The sequence below is a fragment of the Herpailurus yagouaroundi genome, unplaced genomic scaffold, assembly GCF_014898765.1.
Source record: "Herpailurus yagouaroundi ecotype Mexico unplaced genomic scaffold, PumYag 202, whole genome shotgun sequence".
In the NCBI taxonomy this organism is placed as follows: domain Eukaryota; kingdom Metazoa; phylum Chordata; class Mammalia; order Carnivora; family Felidae; genus Herpailurus; species Herpailurus yagouaroundi.
In genome coordinates, this window is record NW_024412433.1 from 9,053,342 (window position 1) to 9,074,040 (window position 20,699).

General features: G+C 42.3%; 1 protein-coding gene across 4 annotated transcripts in view; it reads right to left on the bottom strand.

The window, feature by feature from the left end:
* Positions 1 to 20,699, bottom strand: part of SP100 (SP100 nuclear antigen) — a 104,936-nt gene that overhangs the window by 5,724 nt on the left and 78,513 nt on the right. For 3 of the 4 annotated variants that reach the window (XM_040450745.1, XM_040450744.1, XM_040450742.1), the window contains 6 exons: positions 15,620 to 15,688; positions 12,539 to 12,586; positions 11,204 to 11,308; positions 9,383 to 9,525; positions 5,327 to 5,368; positions 3,359 to 3,391 (listed from right to left, as the gene is read on the bottom strand). In XM_040450745.1, coding sequence (XP_040306679.1) covers positions 3,359 to 3,391; positions 5,327 to 5,368; positions 9,383 to 9,525; positions 11,204 to 11,308; positions 12,539 to 12,586; positions 15,620 to 15,688 — 440 coding nt within the window. The remainder of the gene's footprint in view (positions 1 to 3,358; positions 3,392 to 5,326; positions 5,369 to 9,382; positions 9,526 to 11,203; positions 11,309 to 12,538; positions 12,587 to 15,619; positions 15,689 to 20,699) is intronic. The other variant, XM_040450743.1, reaches the window with a different exon arrangement.

Consider the following 20,699-nt stretch of genomic DNA (forward strand, 5'->3'; position numbering starts at 1 on the left):
ACAAAATAGTGCACAGACTTGGGGACTGGCCAACCCAGTGATATGGTTGGGTCTCTTGATGGTAATGAGGAAGGGGAGCAGTGACAGGGGGCACCATTTCACCTCTTCCTTCTAGAAACACTCTTCATACTTTGTTCCAGGATATTCCACTCTCTTGGATTTTTTCCCTAACCCTCTGTCTCTTTTTGTTCAGTTTCTTCACTTGGAATGATGGGAAATCTTTGGGGCTCTGTCCTGTGTCCCCTGTTCATTCCACTCTGCTGGATGACCACAACTGCTCTCATGACCACGCCTTCCACATCTATCCCCAGACTTTAAAGCGGTATCTCTAGTTACCTTTTGAGTCCTCAAACATCCAAACTCAACTTTCCGTCACCTCCGGGTAGATGTTTTTCATCATGTCTGAACCCATCCCAACCCCAACCACATTCCTTGTCTTGGATCTGCTCCTCTTTGGTTGTCCCTCATCTCACCAAGCACTCCAGCATCCACCCAGAAGCCTGGAAGTGAACATATAACCCTCCCTTTTCGCATCCCAGATATCCATCCCATCACTGGTCCTGCTGATCTTATTTGTCAAATATCCCATCTTCTTCTTAGTGCCTCTGTGAGGTCTACAGCCACAAGGATGCAGAGCCCTTACTTACAATGCTGCCTTATTAGATAAAGCACAGTGGCCTGCTTTTTTGGGTTCCAGATCATAACAGTCAGAATATCATCCCTGTGCCCAATAAGCTGATGTAAATTGGGATATGTCTCAATTTGTAAATTCTTTTCATCTGTAAATTCAATATAAGAAGGACACAAAAGTCACACATAAGAGGAAATTCTAGGCTCTTGTATCTAGCCCATGTCTTCCCTTTATTGAAAGGGAAAACTTAAGGAATAGCCTGTCAGGGACATACCTGGGCACATCCCCACATGGGCCTAAGGTGGTCCTGGTATGGGGCCATGTAACCATTTTTTTTTTTTTTTTGTCATAACAGATGACATTCGTGGATGCTGACCATTGATGGGTCAAGATTTCTGGACCATCATCTTATAAAGTGCACTGCAAGTAGGCCCTGAGAAAGAATGAATAAACATGCCAATCCCGTGCTGGAATAAACATGCCAGTCTGTAGTCTAGGAAGCCTGTGAACTTGACATACGTCTCTTCAGTCTTTTTTCTTATTTTCTTTTTTAAATGTTTATTCAGTTTTTATTTTTTAAATTTTTTTTAATGTTTATTTATTTTTGAGACAGAGACAGAGCATGAACGGGGGAGGGTCAGAGAGAGAGGGAGACACAGAATCTGAAGCAGGCTCCAGGCTCTGAGCTGTCAGCACAGAGCCCGACATGGGGCTCGAACTCACGGACTGTGAGATCATGACCTGAGCTGAAGTCGGATGCTTAACCGACTGAGCCACCCAGGCGCCCTAGTTTATTCAGTTTTTAGTGTGAACAGGAGAGGGGCAGAGAGAGAGAGAGAAGGAGACACAGAATATGAAGCAGGCTCCAGGCTCTGAGCTGTCAGCACAGAGCCCGATGTGGGGCTCGAACCCACAAACTGCGAAATCATGAGCCAAATTTGGAGGCTTAACTGACTGAGCCACCCAGGTGCCCCTGTCTCTTTAATCTATTTAGCAAGAAATTTGTCCTTTTGCTTGGCAGTGGTTCTCAACCTGCCGTACAGTAGAATCACCTGGGGAGCTTTAAAAAAAATTCTGATGCCTAAGGCCCCCCCCTTAGGCATCAATTAATTGCATGTGATTTTGGTGGTTTGCTTCACCAGGATGGACACATAGTTAGTATGTTTTAAACATTCCCCTGGTGCAGTCATTAGTGGAGACCTCTGGCTTCTAAAGCAGTGGTTTCTGGATCACCAGGAGCAGCATCCATTGAAACCTGTTAAAAGTGTAAATTCTCAGGCTCCCCACCTCACTCACTGAATCAGAAGCCCAGAGATTCTGATGGGCACTACAGATTGAACAGCACTGGCTCACTGTGGTCAACTATGTGCATTAAAACCATTAGAGTTGCTTTGGAAAATGTCAACCTGCAGGCAGCACCTTAGAAGACTACTATGAGAACCTCTGAGGGTGGGATCTTCAGCTGATGGCAATGAGCAGCCAAGGTTGGGAGCCCACAGTCTAGAGGGATTTCTTCCATCAAGGCCTGGGAGCTGTAAGTAGAGTTATTATCAGCCCACAAAGTCTGTCACAGAAAGGTTATGAAAAGGAGTGAGGACATTCTTGCTGGAAGAGGTGCCTTTTAATCTTCACAGAGGGCTTGGTGGTGAGCTGTAAGAAATAACCCTCTGTGTCCATTTCAGAAATCAGAAAAGTTGCACAGACCCCAAGATTCCAGGGTCCCACCTCCAGCAGAGGAATGGGAGTGGTGTGGATGCACCTAGATCGTGCTGGGCAATGCATTGGCTAGAAGGCCAGCATGGGCTTGGCGACCTTTTTCTATCCCCTCTCTGTTAGCCTCCCATATCAGTACAGCTGCACATCATACTAAAATGGGAGGTTCCTCCTGGAGTTGTGCAAAAAGCTGACTGCCTAAAATGTCCATCTTGTTGCAATGAAAACAATCAAAGTGTGATTTATCTTAGACAGAGGGGTCATCTCTGCTGTTGGCCGACTCTAAAGCAGCCAGCCGTAGCAAAGCAGAGAATGGACAGAATGGTCTGCACATCATCGAGCACTACCCGAGCAGTTAGCGTAGAACTGTCTGTGACTTGTTCCGTGTTGATGGCTTCAGTCTTAGCCAGCTCAGCATCCTGATGGCTCCCTTCAGATGGACTCCAGGGTTTCCATAAGGACCGTGAATACATTACTGTGCAGCACCCACTTGCCCTGTGTATATTTCTCTGCGGGACTCGTGACAGGGTTCACCCCTGGACTTGCCAGCTGGGCCCAGCCTGTTCCTTCTGGCTGATGCTTAAAACCATCTTAGCTCTGCCTGCACCTTAGAGTAGATATTTTGGGTTTTCCTTTCCTTCCCTATCACCTTTAAATGCTGATATTCTCTCAAATTTGCTCCTTACCCCTAATCTGCAAGCCAGTCTTGACTATTACCACTGGCTCTAGAGGCCCCAGTGATCTAGAGTTCTGCCTCTCCTACCCACTTTCAAGGGGAAATAAACAGGAAAGTTTCCCTGAACAAATGAAAGGATGCTTTCATGCAGAGACACCAGCTCCAGAACCATCTCCCTGGTGTGGGTGATGTGTCTGCCGTTCTTTGCTCATCACACACGGTGACATGCTCCAACTGAGTATGCACATGCTTTGGGGGAGCACAGCAGTGACACAGATAATGTATGGAGGAACAAGGCCAGTATTATTCTGGGGTTACAGGTGGGAATTAGTCCTTACGTAAGGGTCGTCTCTCCCATGCTCTGGGACAGTCTGTAGAAAAGAGATAAAGATTGAATGACAATATTGTATATGATTTTTTATTGACCACACATTTGAGCAGACTTCTTTATGTAAAGGATTCATGCCACAGCCCTCCCTTTGTTTTATATCTGTTTTTATGGATCTATATATCTAACAGGAGAATTAAAAAGCATGAAATTGTTTGTTTCTGGCAGTTTGGCCCAATGTAAGTTCATTCTCTGGCTCTCAGACCCAAGGCAGGCCTTTGTGACGCTATGAGGGGACTCTGGCCCTGGATGCCACAGATGGGGCTGGGATTGCAATGCGAGAATCAGGCTGAGGACTGAATATCCACAGCCCCCTGCAGCCACAGTGCCCAGAATCCTGGACACCATGCAGCTGTCCCAAAGAACCCCACTGTCTTCTGCAGCTCACTCAGGACATAGCCCTGAAGATAAAATGGGTCTAAGGTCCCCAGTCCTAAGGTTCTTCTTCCTGAAGCTAAGCACCTCACCACTTTCTCCTGCATCCCAAGAGCTTGCACTGACTGATATCTGTGGAATGAGTTGGCTTTCTTCAGTCTGGAACAACGGCGGCCTCAACTTTTACCTCCAGCCCAAGGCAGAGAGGCCATAGACAAGTCACACAGTGTGATCCAAAGTACAATGACTTGGGAGGCAGCCACATCACTGCTTGCCTCTCAGAAGGGCCTAGAACCTCCACCCCACCCTGATAGTTATGGTCCCATATCAGACAACAAAGTTGAAACGATCCTTTGGGTCTGTTTGGCCTCCTGCGCACTGCCGTTGGCCAAGCATGCACTTAGTGCTTAGCGCTTGCTCCCCAGGTGTTTGTTAAATGGATACATAAGTGCACAAACAAATGAACACAACTGTCACTCAGGGACAAGGTTTCTTAGCAGCCGGTAAATGATCGGATTGGAGTTTTATATCTTACTATCTTGGAACAGCTCAGCTATCACTATCAGGCTTAACAGGAATCGTATGAGCAGGGAAACTGCCACAAGCACCACCTGTCATTTGATGACACAAAGGACAGAAGCCTAGGGTCTGGGGAAGGAAGAGACCCTCTGGAGCGGTGCTCTGAGAACTGAGGTGGTCACGAGGCTGTAACCCTCGGCTCCCTAGCACTGGGTGGAGATGTTTGCTCTTAGTGAACAGAGCAAATAGCATCTCTTTCTCCAGAAAACCCAGTGGATGCAGACCCTAGTGACTGAGTCTCTAGCATAAGGTCAGTGGGGCAGGTTGTCCCAGAAACCAGCTTGGTGAAGACTGTGACTTTCTGGTGTGGCAGACATGGGCCAAAGTCACCTCTCAAGGTCACCTGTATTGGAGGTCAAGGAAATGGAAGTTCTTCCATATCCTTTCTGCACCACACAGGTTATCTCTCACACATCCTCTTGGAGAGGCCATAGAAGACACCAACTATCCCACCACCTTCCCTGGAATCCATACAGCATGAAAACCACTGGTCCGTGAGCTCCAGAAGGGGACTTTGAAGGAAAGAGAATTTGCTCCATAGACAGAACTGAGGTGTGCAAAACCCATCTGGTGAGGCCTGATGCTCTTACACAGAGATGCTCAGCTACAAAATCATGTCCATGGTGTCTCTCCACAAAGGAAAACTCTTCTGGGTCAACAATGTCTCGCCCAGTGCACATTAGCCTTCCAACCTCTCTATTCTCTAGGATTACATCTCCATAAAGGAATTGAAAGTTCCCTTAAAGAAAGACCTCTTGAAGAAGTCCTCAGTGTGAGTTTGTGTGTGTGTGTGTGTGTGTGTGTGTGCGTGTGTGTGCGAGCACGCGTGTGTGTGCATGAAAGAGAGGAAAGCTATAAGAGAATGGGAGAGAATGTGATTTGGGTTTCTTGCTTCACCAGGTGACACACGACTATTATCTATTCCAAGGGGTGAGACATTGGTAGAAGGTCATGTAATAATTACCTTTCTTCTCCTTTTTCTTGGTGGGTCTGGTAGAAATTTATTCTGAAATAGAAATGAGATTAATGCCAAATGGGTCCTTGTTTCTACTCTGTGAGCTTTGTATCTCCAACTGTCTTCCAGATATGCCCCACTGTCAGCACAAATTCAGTGTTTTCATGGAAAATAACATCCCTCTCCGAATCCCTAACACACTGCTCTCTCTTACCCAGATTTAGCTTTAAGGGCAACTTTAAAAACCGTGCCCTCTCTTTTGCTCCCCTCATAGCCATGCCAGGTTTTCCTTCACAATGTCTTCTATACCCACTGCTTCCTGTCCAACCTCCAGGACCTCTCTAGCTTGTGTCTTTATACCTCACATGCTATAGCTACTCCACTGGCACTTAGCCAGTGAGTGACAGACTGGGGCAGGCTCTTAGTGGCCTTGGGCACATAAAGGTGTCCATGCGTTTGGGGAGACAAGTGCGAAGAGCCATTATGTAATGGTGATAGTGATGGTAAGGTGATGATGGTAAGAGTGATGAAGTGTAAACCATGCTCTCACAGAGTATTTTGGATCCAGAGATGGGTCAGTATGGTAGGCTAAATAACGACCCCCAAAGATGGTCAGATTCTCAGACCTCTGAATATGTTAAGTGGTAAAAAGGACTTTACAAATGTAATTAAATTAAGGATCTTGCAATAGGAAGATCATTCTGATTATCTGTGTTGGGCCAATGTAATGACAAGCATCCTTTTGCAAGGGAGGCAGGAGGGTCAGAGTGAGTAGTAAGAGGTGTAACGATGAAACATGAGGTTGGAGTGACGTCAGGAAGAGCCTTGAGCCAAGGAATGCAGGCAGCTTCCAGAAGCTGAAAAAGGCAAGGAAACTTCTGGAAGGTTCCAGAAAGAACCAGCCCTGCCAACACCTTGACTTGAGCCCAATGAAACTGATTTCAGACTTGTGGCCTCCAGAACTGTTAGGATAATAGATTTCTATTGTTTTAAGCCACCCAGGTTGTGAAAAGTTGTTACAGCAGCCACAAGAAACAGAGGCAGAGGGTTTTAAAGGACTTTAGAGAGTATGCTGTTTGAACTGGGCCTTGCAGGCTGAGTGGGGGTGTATCAGGCACAGAGGCAGTCAAGGTCACATGAAGTATCTGTGGCTGCAAGCACTCCATCCTCCAACCCATCTTGCATTCTCTGATCAGATTAATACTTCTATTTAAAAAAAAATTTTTTTTTTAGAGAGAGAAAGAGAGCACAAACAGGGGAGGGGCTCAGGTGAGAGAGAGAGAGAGAGAGAGAGAGAGAGAATCCCAAGCATGTTCCACATTCAGTGCAGAGTCTGACATAGGGCTGGGTCCCATACCCTGGAATCATGACCTGGGCCAAAGCCAAGGGTTGGATGTTTACCGACTGAACCATTTGGGAATCCCTGACTGGATTAATATTCTAAAGCAGTGTCTCACCTATGTCAGTCATCACTAACTCAACACCCCCCTCCCCCCATGATCCCCTCATGATGAAAGGAAGGGTCCAGACTCCTTCCTCTGGCCTTAAGATGTCTTCCATCCGCTCAGCCCACGTAACAAGCCTACAACTTCTTGACAAATCACAGGCAGGATTTTGACTCCATCCTTTCTATGTAGAATGCCTTGTTCCTACATTTTTGCTCATCAGGACTATTCTTTTTTTTTTTTTTTAAATTGTTTTTAATGTTTATTTATTTTTGAGAAAGAAAGAGAGAGAAAGAGAGAGTGAGTGAGCACTGGGGAAGGGGCAGAGAGGAGACACAGAATCTGAAGCAGGCTCCAGGCTCTGAGCTGTCAGCACAGAGCCCAACGTGGAGCTCGAACTCACAAGCCTAAGACCATGACCTGAGCCAAAGTTGGACACTTAACCAACTGAGCCACCCAGGCACTCCAGGACTATTCTTTTAAGACTCAGTTCAGAGCACTATCAACAATAGCCAAATTATGGAAAGAGCCCAAATGTCCATCGGCTGATGAATGGATAAAGAAGATGTGGTATATATACACAATGGAATATTACTCAGCAACCAAAAAGAATGAAATCTTGCCGTTTGCAACAATGTGGATGGAACTAGAATGTATTATGCTAAGCAAAATAAGTCGGTCAGAGAAAGATAAATATCATATGATTTCATTCATATGTGGAATTTAAGAAACAAAACAGATGAACATAGGGGGAAGGGAAGGAAAAATAAGATAAAATCAGAGAGGGAGGCAAACCATAAGAGACTTGTAAGTACAGAGAACAAACTGAGGGTCGCTGGAGGGGTGGTGGGTGGGAGGATGGGCTAAATGGGTGATGGGCATTAGGGAGGGCACTTGTTGGGGTGAGCACTGGGTGTTATACGTAAGTGATGACTCACTAAATTCTACTCCCGAGATCATTATTACACTATATGTTAACTAACTTGGAAGTAAATAAATTTATGTTTTACTTTTAAATCAATAATGTTTTAAAATGTTTATTTAATTTTGAGGGGGGTGGTATGGGCAGAGAGAGAGAGGGGGAGACACAGAATCTGAGGCAGGCTCCGAGCTGTCAGCACAGAGCCTGATGCGGGGCTTGACCTCACAAACTGTGAGATCATGAGCTGAGCCACAGTGGGACACTTAACTGACTGAGCCACCCAGTTGTCCCTAAATAAAATTTTAAAAATTAAAAAAAAAAAGACTCAGCTCAGTGGAAACCATTCCATGAAACTGTCCTCAACCCCAAGCTCAGAAATAATCCTCCCTCCCTGGAGCCACTGCATCTCTTCCTGCCAGCACCCCTCCTTATAGCACCGTGTGCTGTGTGGTCCCCTGGTGACGAGGCTCGTGTGCCACCTACTGCATCAAGGAGGTACCTGGTCCTGTGTCGTAAACATGTAGCCCTCCTCCGGCATGGCTGGGGCTCACACCTTACACCCTGTGGATTTAGATGCAACTCGGTAGATATTTGCTGAGCAAAGAGCTTTTCTTCATCATTAGAGTGGCACAAGGAAGGGACATCTGGGTCATGCGACAGAGTCAGAAGGCATGACCTTGTCTGCAATAGAGACCCAGCCTGTTTTGTCCACATCAAGGGGCTGATATGGGGGCCAAAGGAGATATTTTGAAATGCAATTTAGGGGCGCCTGGGTGGCGCAGTCGGTTAAGCGTCCAACTTCAGCCAGGTCACGATCTCGCGCTCCGTGAGTTCGAGCCCCGCGTCGGGCTCTGGGCTGATGGCTCAGAGCCTGGAGCCTGTTTCCGATTCTGTGTCTCCCTCTCTCTCTGCCCCTCCCCCGTTCATGCTCTGTCTCTCTCTGTCCCAAAAATAAATAAACGTTGGAAAAAAAAATTTAAAAAGAAATGCAATTTATTTATATTCTCTTTCAAGAATGAATCTCAGAAAGCTATCAAAAGAAATAACGGTAAAATATTCTGCAATCCAAGAAACATTTATACTGATGTGTTATTTTCAGAGACAGAGATCTACCATGCCACTTTAAACTTTAGTCTCCCCCCCACCCCCGACACACACCAATTTAAATTACTTTCTGTGACCAGATTACACAGTGGCAATTATTAGTGGTTGAGTCAGAGACATAATTTATGGTTCTGCCTTCAAAAGGGTAAGAGCTTGGGGGGTGCCTGGATGGCTCAGTCAGTTGGACATTTGGCTCTTGATTTCGGCTCAGGTCATGATCTCTCTGTTTGTGAGATCAGGCCTGCCTCAGGCGCAATGCTGACAGTATGGAGCCTGCTTGGGGTTCTCTCTCTTCCTCTCTGTCTCCTCCTTCCCTGCTCATGCTCTCTCTCTCTCTCAAGATAAATATAATTTTAAAAAACATTTAAAAACTCCAAAAAACAAAAGGATAATAGCTCATGCATTTAGAGGATTAACGTCTAATATAAAGCAGCCAAAATACTCTTGAGTGGAATGTTAGTACGTAACATGTGCATTGTGATCTGGGCAAGGGGGTCATGGCAGTTTTCCGGACACTGAGAAATCCTGCTGATGCTTGGAGCTGATGAACCGTGACACTAAACCCTTGATTTAAGCCCTGTGTCATTGGCATACCTCAATCAGCTGTTTCAGGGGGAATCCACCACACCTCACGCTCATCTTCCAGTTCTTGGATGGTCCGTGGTTTCCTTCAATTTCAAATTCCCTGAGGGTGAACCACCTTCCATCCTCACCCTTTATACACCTCTGCGCGATTCCTGTGAGACAAAAATAAGAAGTCATAAGGGAGCGCCTTCTCAAGTATAAAACCCCCCAAAATATGCGCCCCCCCCCCCCCGCCCCATGGATCTTGGCTCAGAATCTGTAGCGAGAGAGCTGAGATCCCTCTCAGGGCCCTACAAGCAGCCTGAAAGGCAAGGGCAAGAGGGGACTTCCTGCCGTGTGCACGCATATCATTGACCTTTGTGCAACAAGGAAAATAATTAACACCAACACGTATTTTTTAAAAGTATTTCACTACATTCAAAAGAGAAAAAACTGAATGGCCCTGACAATGGATGAGCAGGCTTCTTTTTCTTGCCTTCTCTGAGAGGTAGGCTGGGTTTCAGAGGGGACGCAAGGCCACACAGGTGGATGAGTGGCTGCTGCCACCACCGCCACATCTGCCTCACTTTGTTGGTCATCCAGCTAATGGCAATCAGTTATTTCTCATATTTTGAACTCAAAGCTATTTTATGTGAAAAGCATGGAAATGTCATCAAGGGGGCAAAGTTAAAGTACACACCTGAAATTTGGCCCCAGGGAAACATTAACACTTGTTGGTGCCTAAAGAACTATATTTGGGGAAGGAGGAATCAATTATGGCAGATGAATGTCTATAGTGTACTTTAACAATAATGATTTGCAAAGTATTTTATATCCATTATCTCATTTTTTCCCCCTCATAATAACATGGCAAGTTTTATCATTATTCTCATTTTGTACAGGAGGAAGGTCAAGGTAAGAAAGACCAGGAATTTGGCCCAGACAAAACACACACTTTTGGTATTGCTGAAACATGAATCTGGGTCCTCTAATTCTAAATCCTGTGCTCCTCCCAGTGAGATCAAGACTATACAGATGTTATGAGGATGGTACCGTGAAGGTTGTTGCCAGATTTCTCAAACATGTACCTTTTCTGCCCTGATATTAAACTACTTGATCTCATTGGGTGCTGGACAGCATCCTGTGGACCATTTCCATGGGGGAAAGGAAAAATGTCCTGTTATGTTTACTAATTTTAAGTGTGGAAATACCATTTCTTCCCTATCTGGGATGCTGTGCAGAAAAGACTTAACAGGGCAGACCTGAGGCTGCTACCTTTAGAAACGTCTGCTTGCAAGGTTGGCTCTTGACTGGTATCTGGGAACTTGCATTTAGGGAGGGGTCCTACCATTCCTAGAACTTAAGAGTGTCTCGCTGCCCTAAACTGTTTATACAAACAATATGGTTTCCTTTTGGGAGTCTAGAATTTTGGCATGTGCTAGGCAGAGGGCACCTACGTGATGACCCCCTGATAAAAACCTGGACTCTGAGACTCAGAGGGGCAGATCCTCTGGTAGACAGCATTTCATACATGTTGCTACAATTCATTGCTAGAGAATTAAGTGCACCCTGTGTGACTCCACCAGGAGAGACCCTTGGAAACTGGCACCTGGTTTCCTTTGGACTTTGTCCTGTGTGTCTTTTCCTTCCTTGATTTTACTGTGTACCCTTCCAATTTCGGAAATCATCACCATGAGTTCACTATATGCCGAGTCCTACGAATCCTCCTAGGGAATCACCACACCTGGGGATGGTCTTGGGAAACCCCTGACACAGGTGTCTACCCCTGAACAATATATTGTTCACATGGGTACTTTCCAGTTGAAAAGCATAGAAGACCATGAAGCCCACCTTCTTTCATTTTTCTCTTATATAAAATCCCCTTTGCCTCTCCACAGGTCACGGGAACTTTTGGAAGGTGAAAATTCATATTCGTATCTCTGGGAATTCTTGGACCTGCAAAGAAGCATTATTGTTTTTATTCCACCTTTGTCTACAACTGTGCACTGTTCTGACCTCCTCCCTCTTGAGATCTTTCTTTTATAATTTAAAATGTATTGGAGGGATTTGCCCCATGAACTCATTACCCTTCTAGGTCTTTCTTCTATAGCAGATTAGATGCACAAAGATAATGTCATCCTCTAAAAGCCTGCATTAAATGTCTTGTGTGGAGGTGTCTGAATCTCCAAGTTTGTTGACTACAACTCCCCATCATGCAATAATTTTCCTCCTGTCATATTATTGCTTTGAAGTTATGTAGATGGAGATAAACCCTTCAGCTTTTAGTTTTGTCTCCTCACTTGAGGAATCAGCTGAGGGACAGAAAACAGGATTGTAATGGAGTGCCTAGAAGGGATGGTGTCTGTCTTCCCTCCTTGTTCTCTGCCTGTTGCACTTTTACTTCATGTGAGCTTTCTCTGTGGCTAAAGGAGACACTCAGGATGGAGTGTGCTAGAACTGAAAATTGCTCAGGGAGGGGACCTCTGCACAACCTTTGGGCAGGGTTACTGGGATCTGATTCTGCCAAAGCAGGTGTTGCAAGTCTTAAAACTGACTTCAGAACATTCTGGCCAACATTTAGGGGGATTCATTAAAGACACATGCTGGGGCTTCTCTCTGGGATGGGAAAGATGGGTGGCCATGGTCTTCCCAGAGTCAGTTCGGTTAGAGCTGGGGTAGGCCTAGAAGGCCACCCAGTCTAATTTACCTGCCACTCACCCAGAGAAGGAAATGGAGTAAAACACCCACAAATGGTGATCCAAAGTCACACAACCAAAGGAAGTTTGGGAATTAGGACATAGGTCTTGTATTACCAGCGAGGGTCCCTCTTGATGGGCAACCTATGGCTCTCTAAGCTATAAGAGATCAGCTAAAAATCATGTGAGTCACACCCTTTGTATTTTTTTCTTTATATTTTCCTTCTTCAAGCGTCATCAGTATAGTGAAAGAAGCTCTGTATGGGCCAAGGAGGCCTAGGATCTCTCAGATCAACTGACTAATCAATGGAGTAGGTGTTACTACCATCTTGTCTTGTTGTTGAAATTAACCAAGGCCAGTGAATATCATAACATTTGTCACTTGCTCTAAGAGCCAGTTAAGAAAATTTATGGATCACTCCAAACACAGAGTATAAAACAAGAATTTAGATACTTAATTATCAAAAGTATATTAATTCCTTCCTTTTACCTCTTTTTCTGACTCTTCTCAAAGGCCCAGTGTTGACTGTTTTTCTCCCTGAGAAAGTAAAAAAATAACATAAATGTGTCTTGTTTATAATATTACATTTCAAATAGTATTGTTTTGCAAAAACACCATTCAAAGGTAACTTTTCAGAAGCCTGTCTAGTACTTTGAGAAAAACAGCAAATGTGTGGATCAGGAGTCAGGAACTTTTTCCTGTAAAGGACCAGGGAGTAAATACTTAAGTACATAATTGCTGTTGTGACTACTCGAATCTGGTGTTGTATTGTGAAAGCATTCATAGGTAACATTGAAATGAAAATATGTGGTTGTGTTCCAATAAAACTTTATTTATAAACAGTCAGTGGGCTAGATTTGTCCTGTGGGCCATAGTTTGCTGAACCCTGGCCTAGACTTAGTTACAAAGATGATACTTAACTGAGATTCATCCTATATTTCTTTTACTATTATCTCTAAGTCAGTCCAAATAAATTTGGAATAGTGTTTTATGTATTTCCAAAGCAACTGGGTAAGAAGAGTGAGTTAGACATCTATTGAGTGCTTCTTGTGTGCCAAGAGCTATCCTTAGACCTTGTCCTTATCAACTTACTTCATCCTTAGAACAAGTGATCAGATAGGAACTAATACTGTCTTCATTTTACATATGAGAAAAGTTAATGCTCACAGATAAAAATACAAATTAAAGGAAGATGCTGAAGACTTCCTTTGGGGGATGGGAAGGGGAAAAATAGTTTCAAAAAGAGAGGGAGGCAAACAATAAGAGACTCTTAAATACAGAGAACAAACTGAGGGTCGATGGGGGGCAGGGGAGAGGGGAAAATGGGTGATGGGCATTGAGGAGGGCACTTGTTGGGATGAGCACTGGATGTTGTATGTAAGTGATGAATCATGGGAATCTACTCCCAAAGCCAAGAGCACACTATATACGCTGTATGTTAGCTAACTTGACAATAAATTATATATGTTTTTAAAAGGCAGGAATATAAGGTCTCAAGAGAGATCACATGGTGGATTCTACAAGTAGATAGCTGCCCAAAACTCCAAACTTGAAAGAAGATTTTTGTGTTGAAAGTGGTGGTAAAAAGGATCAAGGAGTTCAGAACTAACCCAATGAAAGGGAACTTCTAGAAACTGATGCCCAAATTCTAAAAGGTGTAGGTAGTGATAGCACAAAGGGTTGATTTAAAAGATGTCCCATGGGGCGCCTGGGTGGCGCAGTCGGTTAAGCGTCCGACTTCAGCCAGGTCACGATCTCGCGGTCCGTGAGTTCGAGCCCCGCGTCAGGCTCTGGGCTGATGGCTCAGAGCCTGGAGCCTGTTTCCGATTCTGAGTGCCCCTCTCCCGTTCATGCTCTGTCTCTCTCTGTCCCAAAAATAAATAAACGTTGAAAAAAAAATAAAAAAAAAATAAATAAAAGATGTCCCAGAAGAATGTAGTATCTAATTTATGTGTTGATTGTGTCCAAAAAAAGATTGAGTCATGTCCATGTGCATATTTGTATCTACCATTATTCAAAAGTGTTTGAATGTTGAGGGCAGGGACACACCTGGATGCTTTTTCTTTCTAAAGGTCTGTGCCCATGGCTGGAATCCTGGGGTACTAATTTGGGTAGTTCAGGGCCCAGGATAAAATCTCCTCCAGATACTCAACCATCTGGTCTTTCCTTTAAGCAGACTATGATCAGATGAGGCTGGAAAGGAATCTTTTTCTTCAACAAAGCACAAAAAGCCTTCATTTTGGGGGCCTTTGCTATAACAAAGGGTTTTTAAAAACTCATCAAGATACAATGGACCCAGGAGATATTTATTGATGATTCCTATTCTAAGAGGAATCACATCCCAAGATCAAGCATGTTCTACTCTACAAAGTATCACCCTAAGGAAGTTTATCAAGACTTTATGGAGGTACATAGAGAGGAGAGATTCCCAAACCTTCATAAAGGAATCATAAGCATAGCTATTGATACTAAAGATTCAAGAGATGTAAAATAAGTAACACGTAGACCTCAAATAAATAAATAAATAAACTTTCTTTAAAAAAAAACCTAAAGATTCAAGAGATGTAAAATAAGTAACACGTAGACCTCAAATAAATAAATAAATAAACTTTCTTTAAAAATTGCTCTACATTGATCGGTTCCAAAGAACATGATTGTGACAAGTATGGTAGTTAGTATGGTGGCCAGGTGACAAAAGCCAACCCACAAGTGTGGCTCTCTGTGGAACAGCCCTTTCCTGTCACTTGTGATGATGAAGTGGTAGGTTTGCCCAGGAAAACTAGCCAGTTCTGACTCAATCTACCTCCCTTCCTTCCTCCTCCCCCCCACCCCTTCTCTCTTTTCTTGCAAGGGTCAAGGCCCACTGTCCCATGAGAAAGCTCTCTCTGCTTTCTCCATGCTGTCTGTCCTCTCCTTTCCCATAGGTGGCCAAACTTAATCCCCAGCCCTAGCTACAGTCTGAGTCTGTTGAGTAGTAGCCATTATTGGCAAACATGCAGTCTCTTGCTCTCAGTTTCTCTATGTCTAAGTCCTCTTGGGACTAGTGTGTGAGCTAGACTCTCCTTTCATCAAAATCACAGGATATAAAGCTGTATGTGAGGTTGAAATGGGCCTTGGAAGGCAGTGAGTCTATTACTATTTATCTTACTTTATAGATAAGGAAACTGAGGCAGAAGGGAGAGAGTGACACACTCAAGTTCACATGATTACCTCAAGGTCATGGGACATGAGGAAGGACAGCTACATCATTTGTGAGTGACAGTGTTTTATGGCTAAAACGACTTCTAAGCTGAAAAGCTATCAGCTCAGTAGAGGCAGCACTGCAGTGGCACTTGGGCCCCAGTTTCTGATTGCAGATTCACCACCAAATTACTTTTTTGTGGTGTTGCCATCTTTCTCTCCCTGTCACATTTTGGAAATTGACTAAATCTGATGTATTTCTCAACAGTACAGCTACATAAAGCAATAGGGAAGTAGGTTGTTAAAAACATAGAATAAAGCATGAAAATTTAGATGTTTAGTTACTGAAAATGGAAAATGCATACATATTTTACATCTTTTTTTTTTTACCTTTTGGTCTGCCTCTTTTCCTTGGAGCTCTGTTACTCAGATTTTGGATTCTACGTTTGTATCTCCTCACTGAGAAAACAAAAATATAAAAATATTGCTAAACATCCAATAGGTCAATGAAGAAATCAAAGAAGAAATTTAAAAAATACATAGAAACAAATGAATATGAAAACACAACAGTCTCAAATCCTTGGGACACAGCAAAAATGGTTCTAAGAGGGAAATTTATATTGATACAAGAATACCTCAAGAAACAAGAAACATCTCAAATACATAATCTAACCTTACACCTAAAGGAACTAGAAAAAGAATAAACAAAGCCCAAGGTTAGCAGAAGAAAAGAAATAATAAAGACCAGACCAGCAATAAATGAAATAGAGACCACAAAATAGAAAATATCAATGAAACAAAGAGATAGTTCTTTAAAAAGATAAAAAAAATTTAGCCAGACTCATTAAGAAAAAAAAAGAGAGGAAACAACATCAGAAGTGAAAGAGGAGAAATAAGAACCAACACCACAGAGATACAAAGGATTATAAGAGAATGCTACAAAAAAATTATATGCCAACATATTGGACAACCTACAAGAAACGCATAAATTTCTAGAAACATACAATCTTCCAAAACTTGAATTAGGAAGAAATGGAAAATCCAAACAGGCAAGTTACTAGTAATGAAATGGAATTGACAATCAAAAAAATCCCCCAAAGTGCAGGACCAGATGGATTCACAGGTGAATTCTACCAAACATTAAAGAAGAGTTAATGCCTATCCTTCTCAAAATATTTCAAAAAATAGAAGAGGAAGGAAAGCTTCCAATTACTTTCTATGAGGCCAGCATTACCCTTATACCAAAACCAGACAAAGACCACAAGAATGCAAGAATGCAAGAAAGGAAGGAAGGAAGGAAGGAAGGAAGGAAGGAAGGAAGGAAGGACGGAAGAGGGGCACCTAGGTGGCTCAGTCAGTTGAGCATCTGACTTCAGCTCAAGTCATGATCTCATGGTTCATGAGTTTGAGCCCCACATCAGTCTCACTGCTGTTGGCCTGTCAGCACAGAGCCTGCTTCAGATCCTCTGTCCCCGTCTCTCTGCCCCTCCCCTGCTTGTGCTCTCCCCAAAATAAATAAATATTGAAAAATTTTTAATTAAAAAAAAAAGAAAGAAAGAAAGAAAGAAAGAAAGAAAGAAAGAAAGGAAGAAAGAAAGAAAGGAAGGAAGAAAGAAAGAAAACTACAGGCTAGTATCCCTGATGAACATAGATACAAAAATCCTCAACAAATTATTAGCAGACTGCAATCAACAATACATCAAAGGGACCATTCACCATGACCAGTGGAATTTATTCTAGAAATGCAAAGATGACTCAATATTTGCAAATCAATATGATGTACCACAACAACAGAATGAAAGATAGAAATCATATGATCATTTCAATAGAGGCAGAAAATGCATTTGACAGAATTCAACATCGTTCATGATAAAAACTCTCAACAAAACAGGTTTGGAGGGAATGTAACTCAGCATAATAAAGGCCATATATGAAAAACCCACAGCTAACATCATACTCCATGGTGAAAAACTGAGAGCTTTTCTTTTAAGATCAGGAATAAGACAAGGATGTTCACTCCTACCTCTTTTATTCAATATTGTACTGGAAGTGCTAGCCACAGCAGTCAGACAAGAAAAAGAAATAAAAGACATAAAAATTGGTAAGGAAGAAGTTAAACTATCACTATTTACAGTTGATATGATACTATATATAGAAAACCCTAAACACTCCACAGAAAAACTATTAGAAGGAATAAATGAATTCTGTAAAGTTATAGGATACAAAAGTAATGTGCATAAATCTGTTGCATTTCTATACACTAATAATGAAGTAGCAGAAAGAGACATTAAGAAACCAATTCTGGGGGCACCTGAGTGGTTCAGTCAGTTGAGCATCTGACTCATGATTTCTGCTCAGGTCATGAACCCAGAGTTGTGGGATGTGGCCTCATGTCAGGCTCTGCACTGACCATGGAGCCTGCTTGGGACTCTCTATGTTCCTCTGCCCTTCTCTCCCACCCTCTCTCTCTCTCTAAAAAGAATTCCATTTGCAATTGCACCAAATATAACAAAATACCTAGGAATAAACTTAACCAAGGGGATGAAAGACCAGTACTTTAAAAACTATAAAACATTGATGAAAGAAATTGAAGATGATGCAAACAAATCCAAAGATATTCCATGCTCATGGATAAATAAATATCAAAATGTCCAGAGTAATCAAAACAGAGGTTCAATGCAGTCTCTATCAAAATACCAACAACATTTTTCACAGAACTACAACAAATAATACTAGAATTTGTATGGAACCACAAGAGACCCCAAATAGCCAAAGCAATCCTGAGAAAGAAGAATAAAGCTGGAGGCATAACACACCCCGATTTCAAAATATATTACAAGGCGGTAGTAATCAAAATAGTACGGTAATGGCATAGAAACCGATGCACAGTCAATGGAACAGAATAGAGAGCCACACTAGTATGGCCAATTAATTTATGGCAAAGGAGGAAAGAATATGCAATGGGAAAAAGACAGTGTCTTCAACAAATGGTCCTAGGAAAACTGAACAGCTACATGCAAAGGAATGAAACTGGACCACTTTCTTACACTATATACAAAAACAAAATGAATTGAAGACTTAAATTGAGACTTGAAAACATAAAATTCCTAGAAGAAACCACAGGTGGTAATGTCTTTGACCTCAGCCTCAGTAACATTCTTCTAGATCTTGCTCCTCAAGCAAGGGAAATAAAAGCCAAAATGAACTATTGGGACTATACCAAAATAAAACTTTTGCATAGTGAAGGAAACCATCAACAAAATTAAAAGGCAACCTACTGAATGAGAGAAGATATTCACAAATGATATATCCAGTAAGGGGTAAAATATATAAAGAAGTTACACAGTTCATAAAAAATGGTTAAAAATGGATAGAGGTGGGGCGCCTGGGTGGCGCAGTCGGTTAAGCGTCCGACTTCAGCCAGGTCACGATCTCGCGGTCCGTGAGTTCGAGCCCCGCGTCGGGCTCTGGGCTGATGGCTCAGAGCCTGGAGCGTGTTTCCGATTCTGTGTCTCCCTCTCTCTCTGCCCCTCCCCCGTTCATGCTCTGTCTCTCTCTGTCCCAAAAATAAATAAACGTTGAAAAAAAAATTAAAAAAAAAATAAAAATGGATAGAGGATATGAATAGACATTTTTTTCCAAAAAAAAACCCCATACAGATGACCAACAGACACATGAAAGATGCTCGACATCACTAATTATCAGGGAAATGAGAATCCAAACCACAAGGAGATACCACATTATACTTGCCAGGAAACAAAAAGTGTTGGTGAGGACGTGGAGACAAAAGAATTCTTGTGCACTGTTGGTGGGAATGTAAATTTGTGCAGCCACTGTGGAAAATAATATGGAGGTTCCTCAAAAAATTAAAAATAGACATAACATATAATCCAGTAATCCCACTACTGGGTATTTACCCAAAGGGAAAAAAAATTCTAATTCAAAAAGAAGTATGCATTCCTATGCTTGTTGCAGCATTATTTACCATAGCCAAACTATGGAAGCAATTGAAGTTTTCATTTACAGATGAGTAGATAAAGAAGATGGTGTGTGTGTGTGTGTGTGTGTGTGTGTGTGTGTGTGTGTGTGTGTTGGAATATTACTCAGCCATAAAAAAGGATAAGATCTTGCCATTGGTGACAACATGGATGGACTTAGAAGGTATAATACTAAATGAAATAAGTCAAATAGAGAAAGAAAAACACCATATAATTTCACTTACATGTGAAATATAAAGAACAAAACAAGTGAATAAACAATAAAAAAGCAGAAACAGATCTATAAATATAGAGAACAAACTGATGCCAAAGGGGAAGAGATGGGGGATGAGGAAAATGTATGAAGGAGAGTGGGAGACACAGGCTTCCATTATGGAAGGGCTAAGTCACAGGCATAAAAATTATAGCCTAGGGAATATAATCAATCTAGGTAGGGTGACTGTGTGGGGAACCAGCTGCACACCCACTGACAGTAGGACCTTAAGACATGATCCTCATGGCCCTCTCTGAGGAAAGGAGGAGCTCAATTAGCTTTTCTTGAAAGATATTCTGTCCAGAAAGATGAGATGAACTCAGCAGGGGTGTGGACCTCCTCTAAGGGGGAAGTGGTAAGCAATCAGCTCCTGTTTTAGAGGAAATTTCATGGACAGATTCTCTTAAAGAGGAGTTCTTTAAAGATCCCACAAATGTGGCTCATGCATCCTCCATATCTGGAAGACATGAAGAATTGATCATAAGAAGGCTATTCCTGCTTCTTCCTTCTCTCCCTCTTCCACAACTTGAATTAGCTGAAAACATAGATACTGAGTAGGGTCAGATAAGAGTATGCATAAAAGAAGCAGCTGGTCTCACCCAACTTCTTCACTACATGCTTTCCAGTTGTAATACTATATCAGTTCAGGCTTTTTAACATTGTATGAGAATATCACCGCTGCCCAAAAGGATGAGCACAACTCCAAATCTTACCTAAGACTTTGTCTTGGGACAAGAAGAGAACTATTTCAGAGAACAATTTTGAAAAGAAGTAGAAGGAACAAAGGTGATTTGTGCTTAAACTACCAACTCCAACATTTTAACAAAGCAGGCAAGACAGAAAGGTTTCACAAAAACTCAGAAGAACAAAATCTGGGACCTGGGTAAGTGTAACCTAAGAAATAACTAAGGTAGGCAAGTATGGAGGTAAAATAATAGAGATAGTACAAATATATGTATATATTTATTCATATGTTTATATTTTATTTATATTATTTACATAAATATAGGCATGTATTACATACATATGAAATGGGAGGAGTTCAGTTATGTTATATATATAACAATGAGATGACAGAAATAATCAGAAGAAATGGAAAGGAAACAAAATATATCCAAATATGTTTTGACTCCACAAGAAATCTATGTGCCATATCAACTTAGTAGCAGTATTTCATAGGATTTGATGTTAAAGAATGAAGAAAAAGAAATGTACTCTA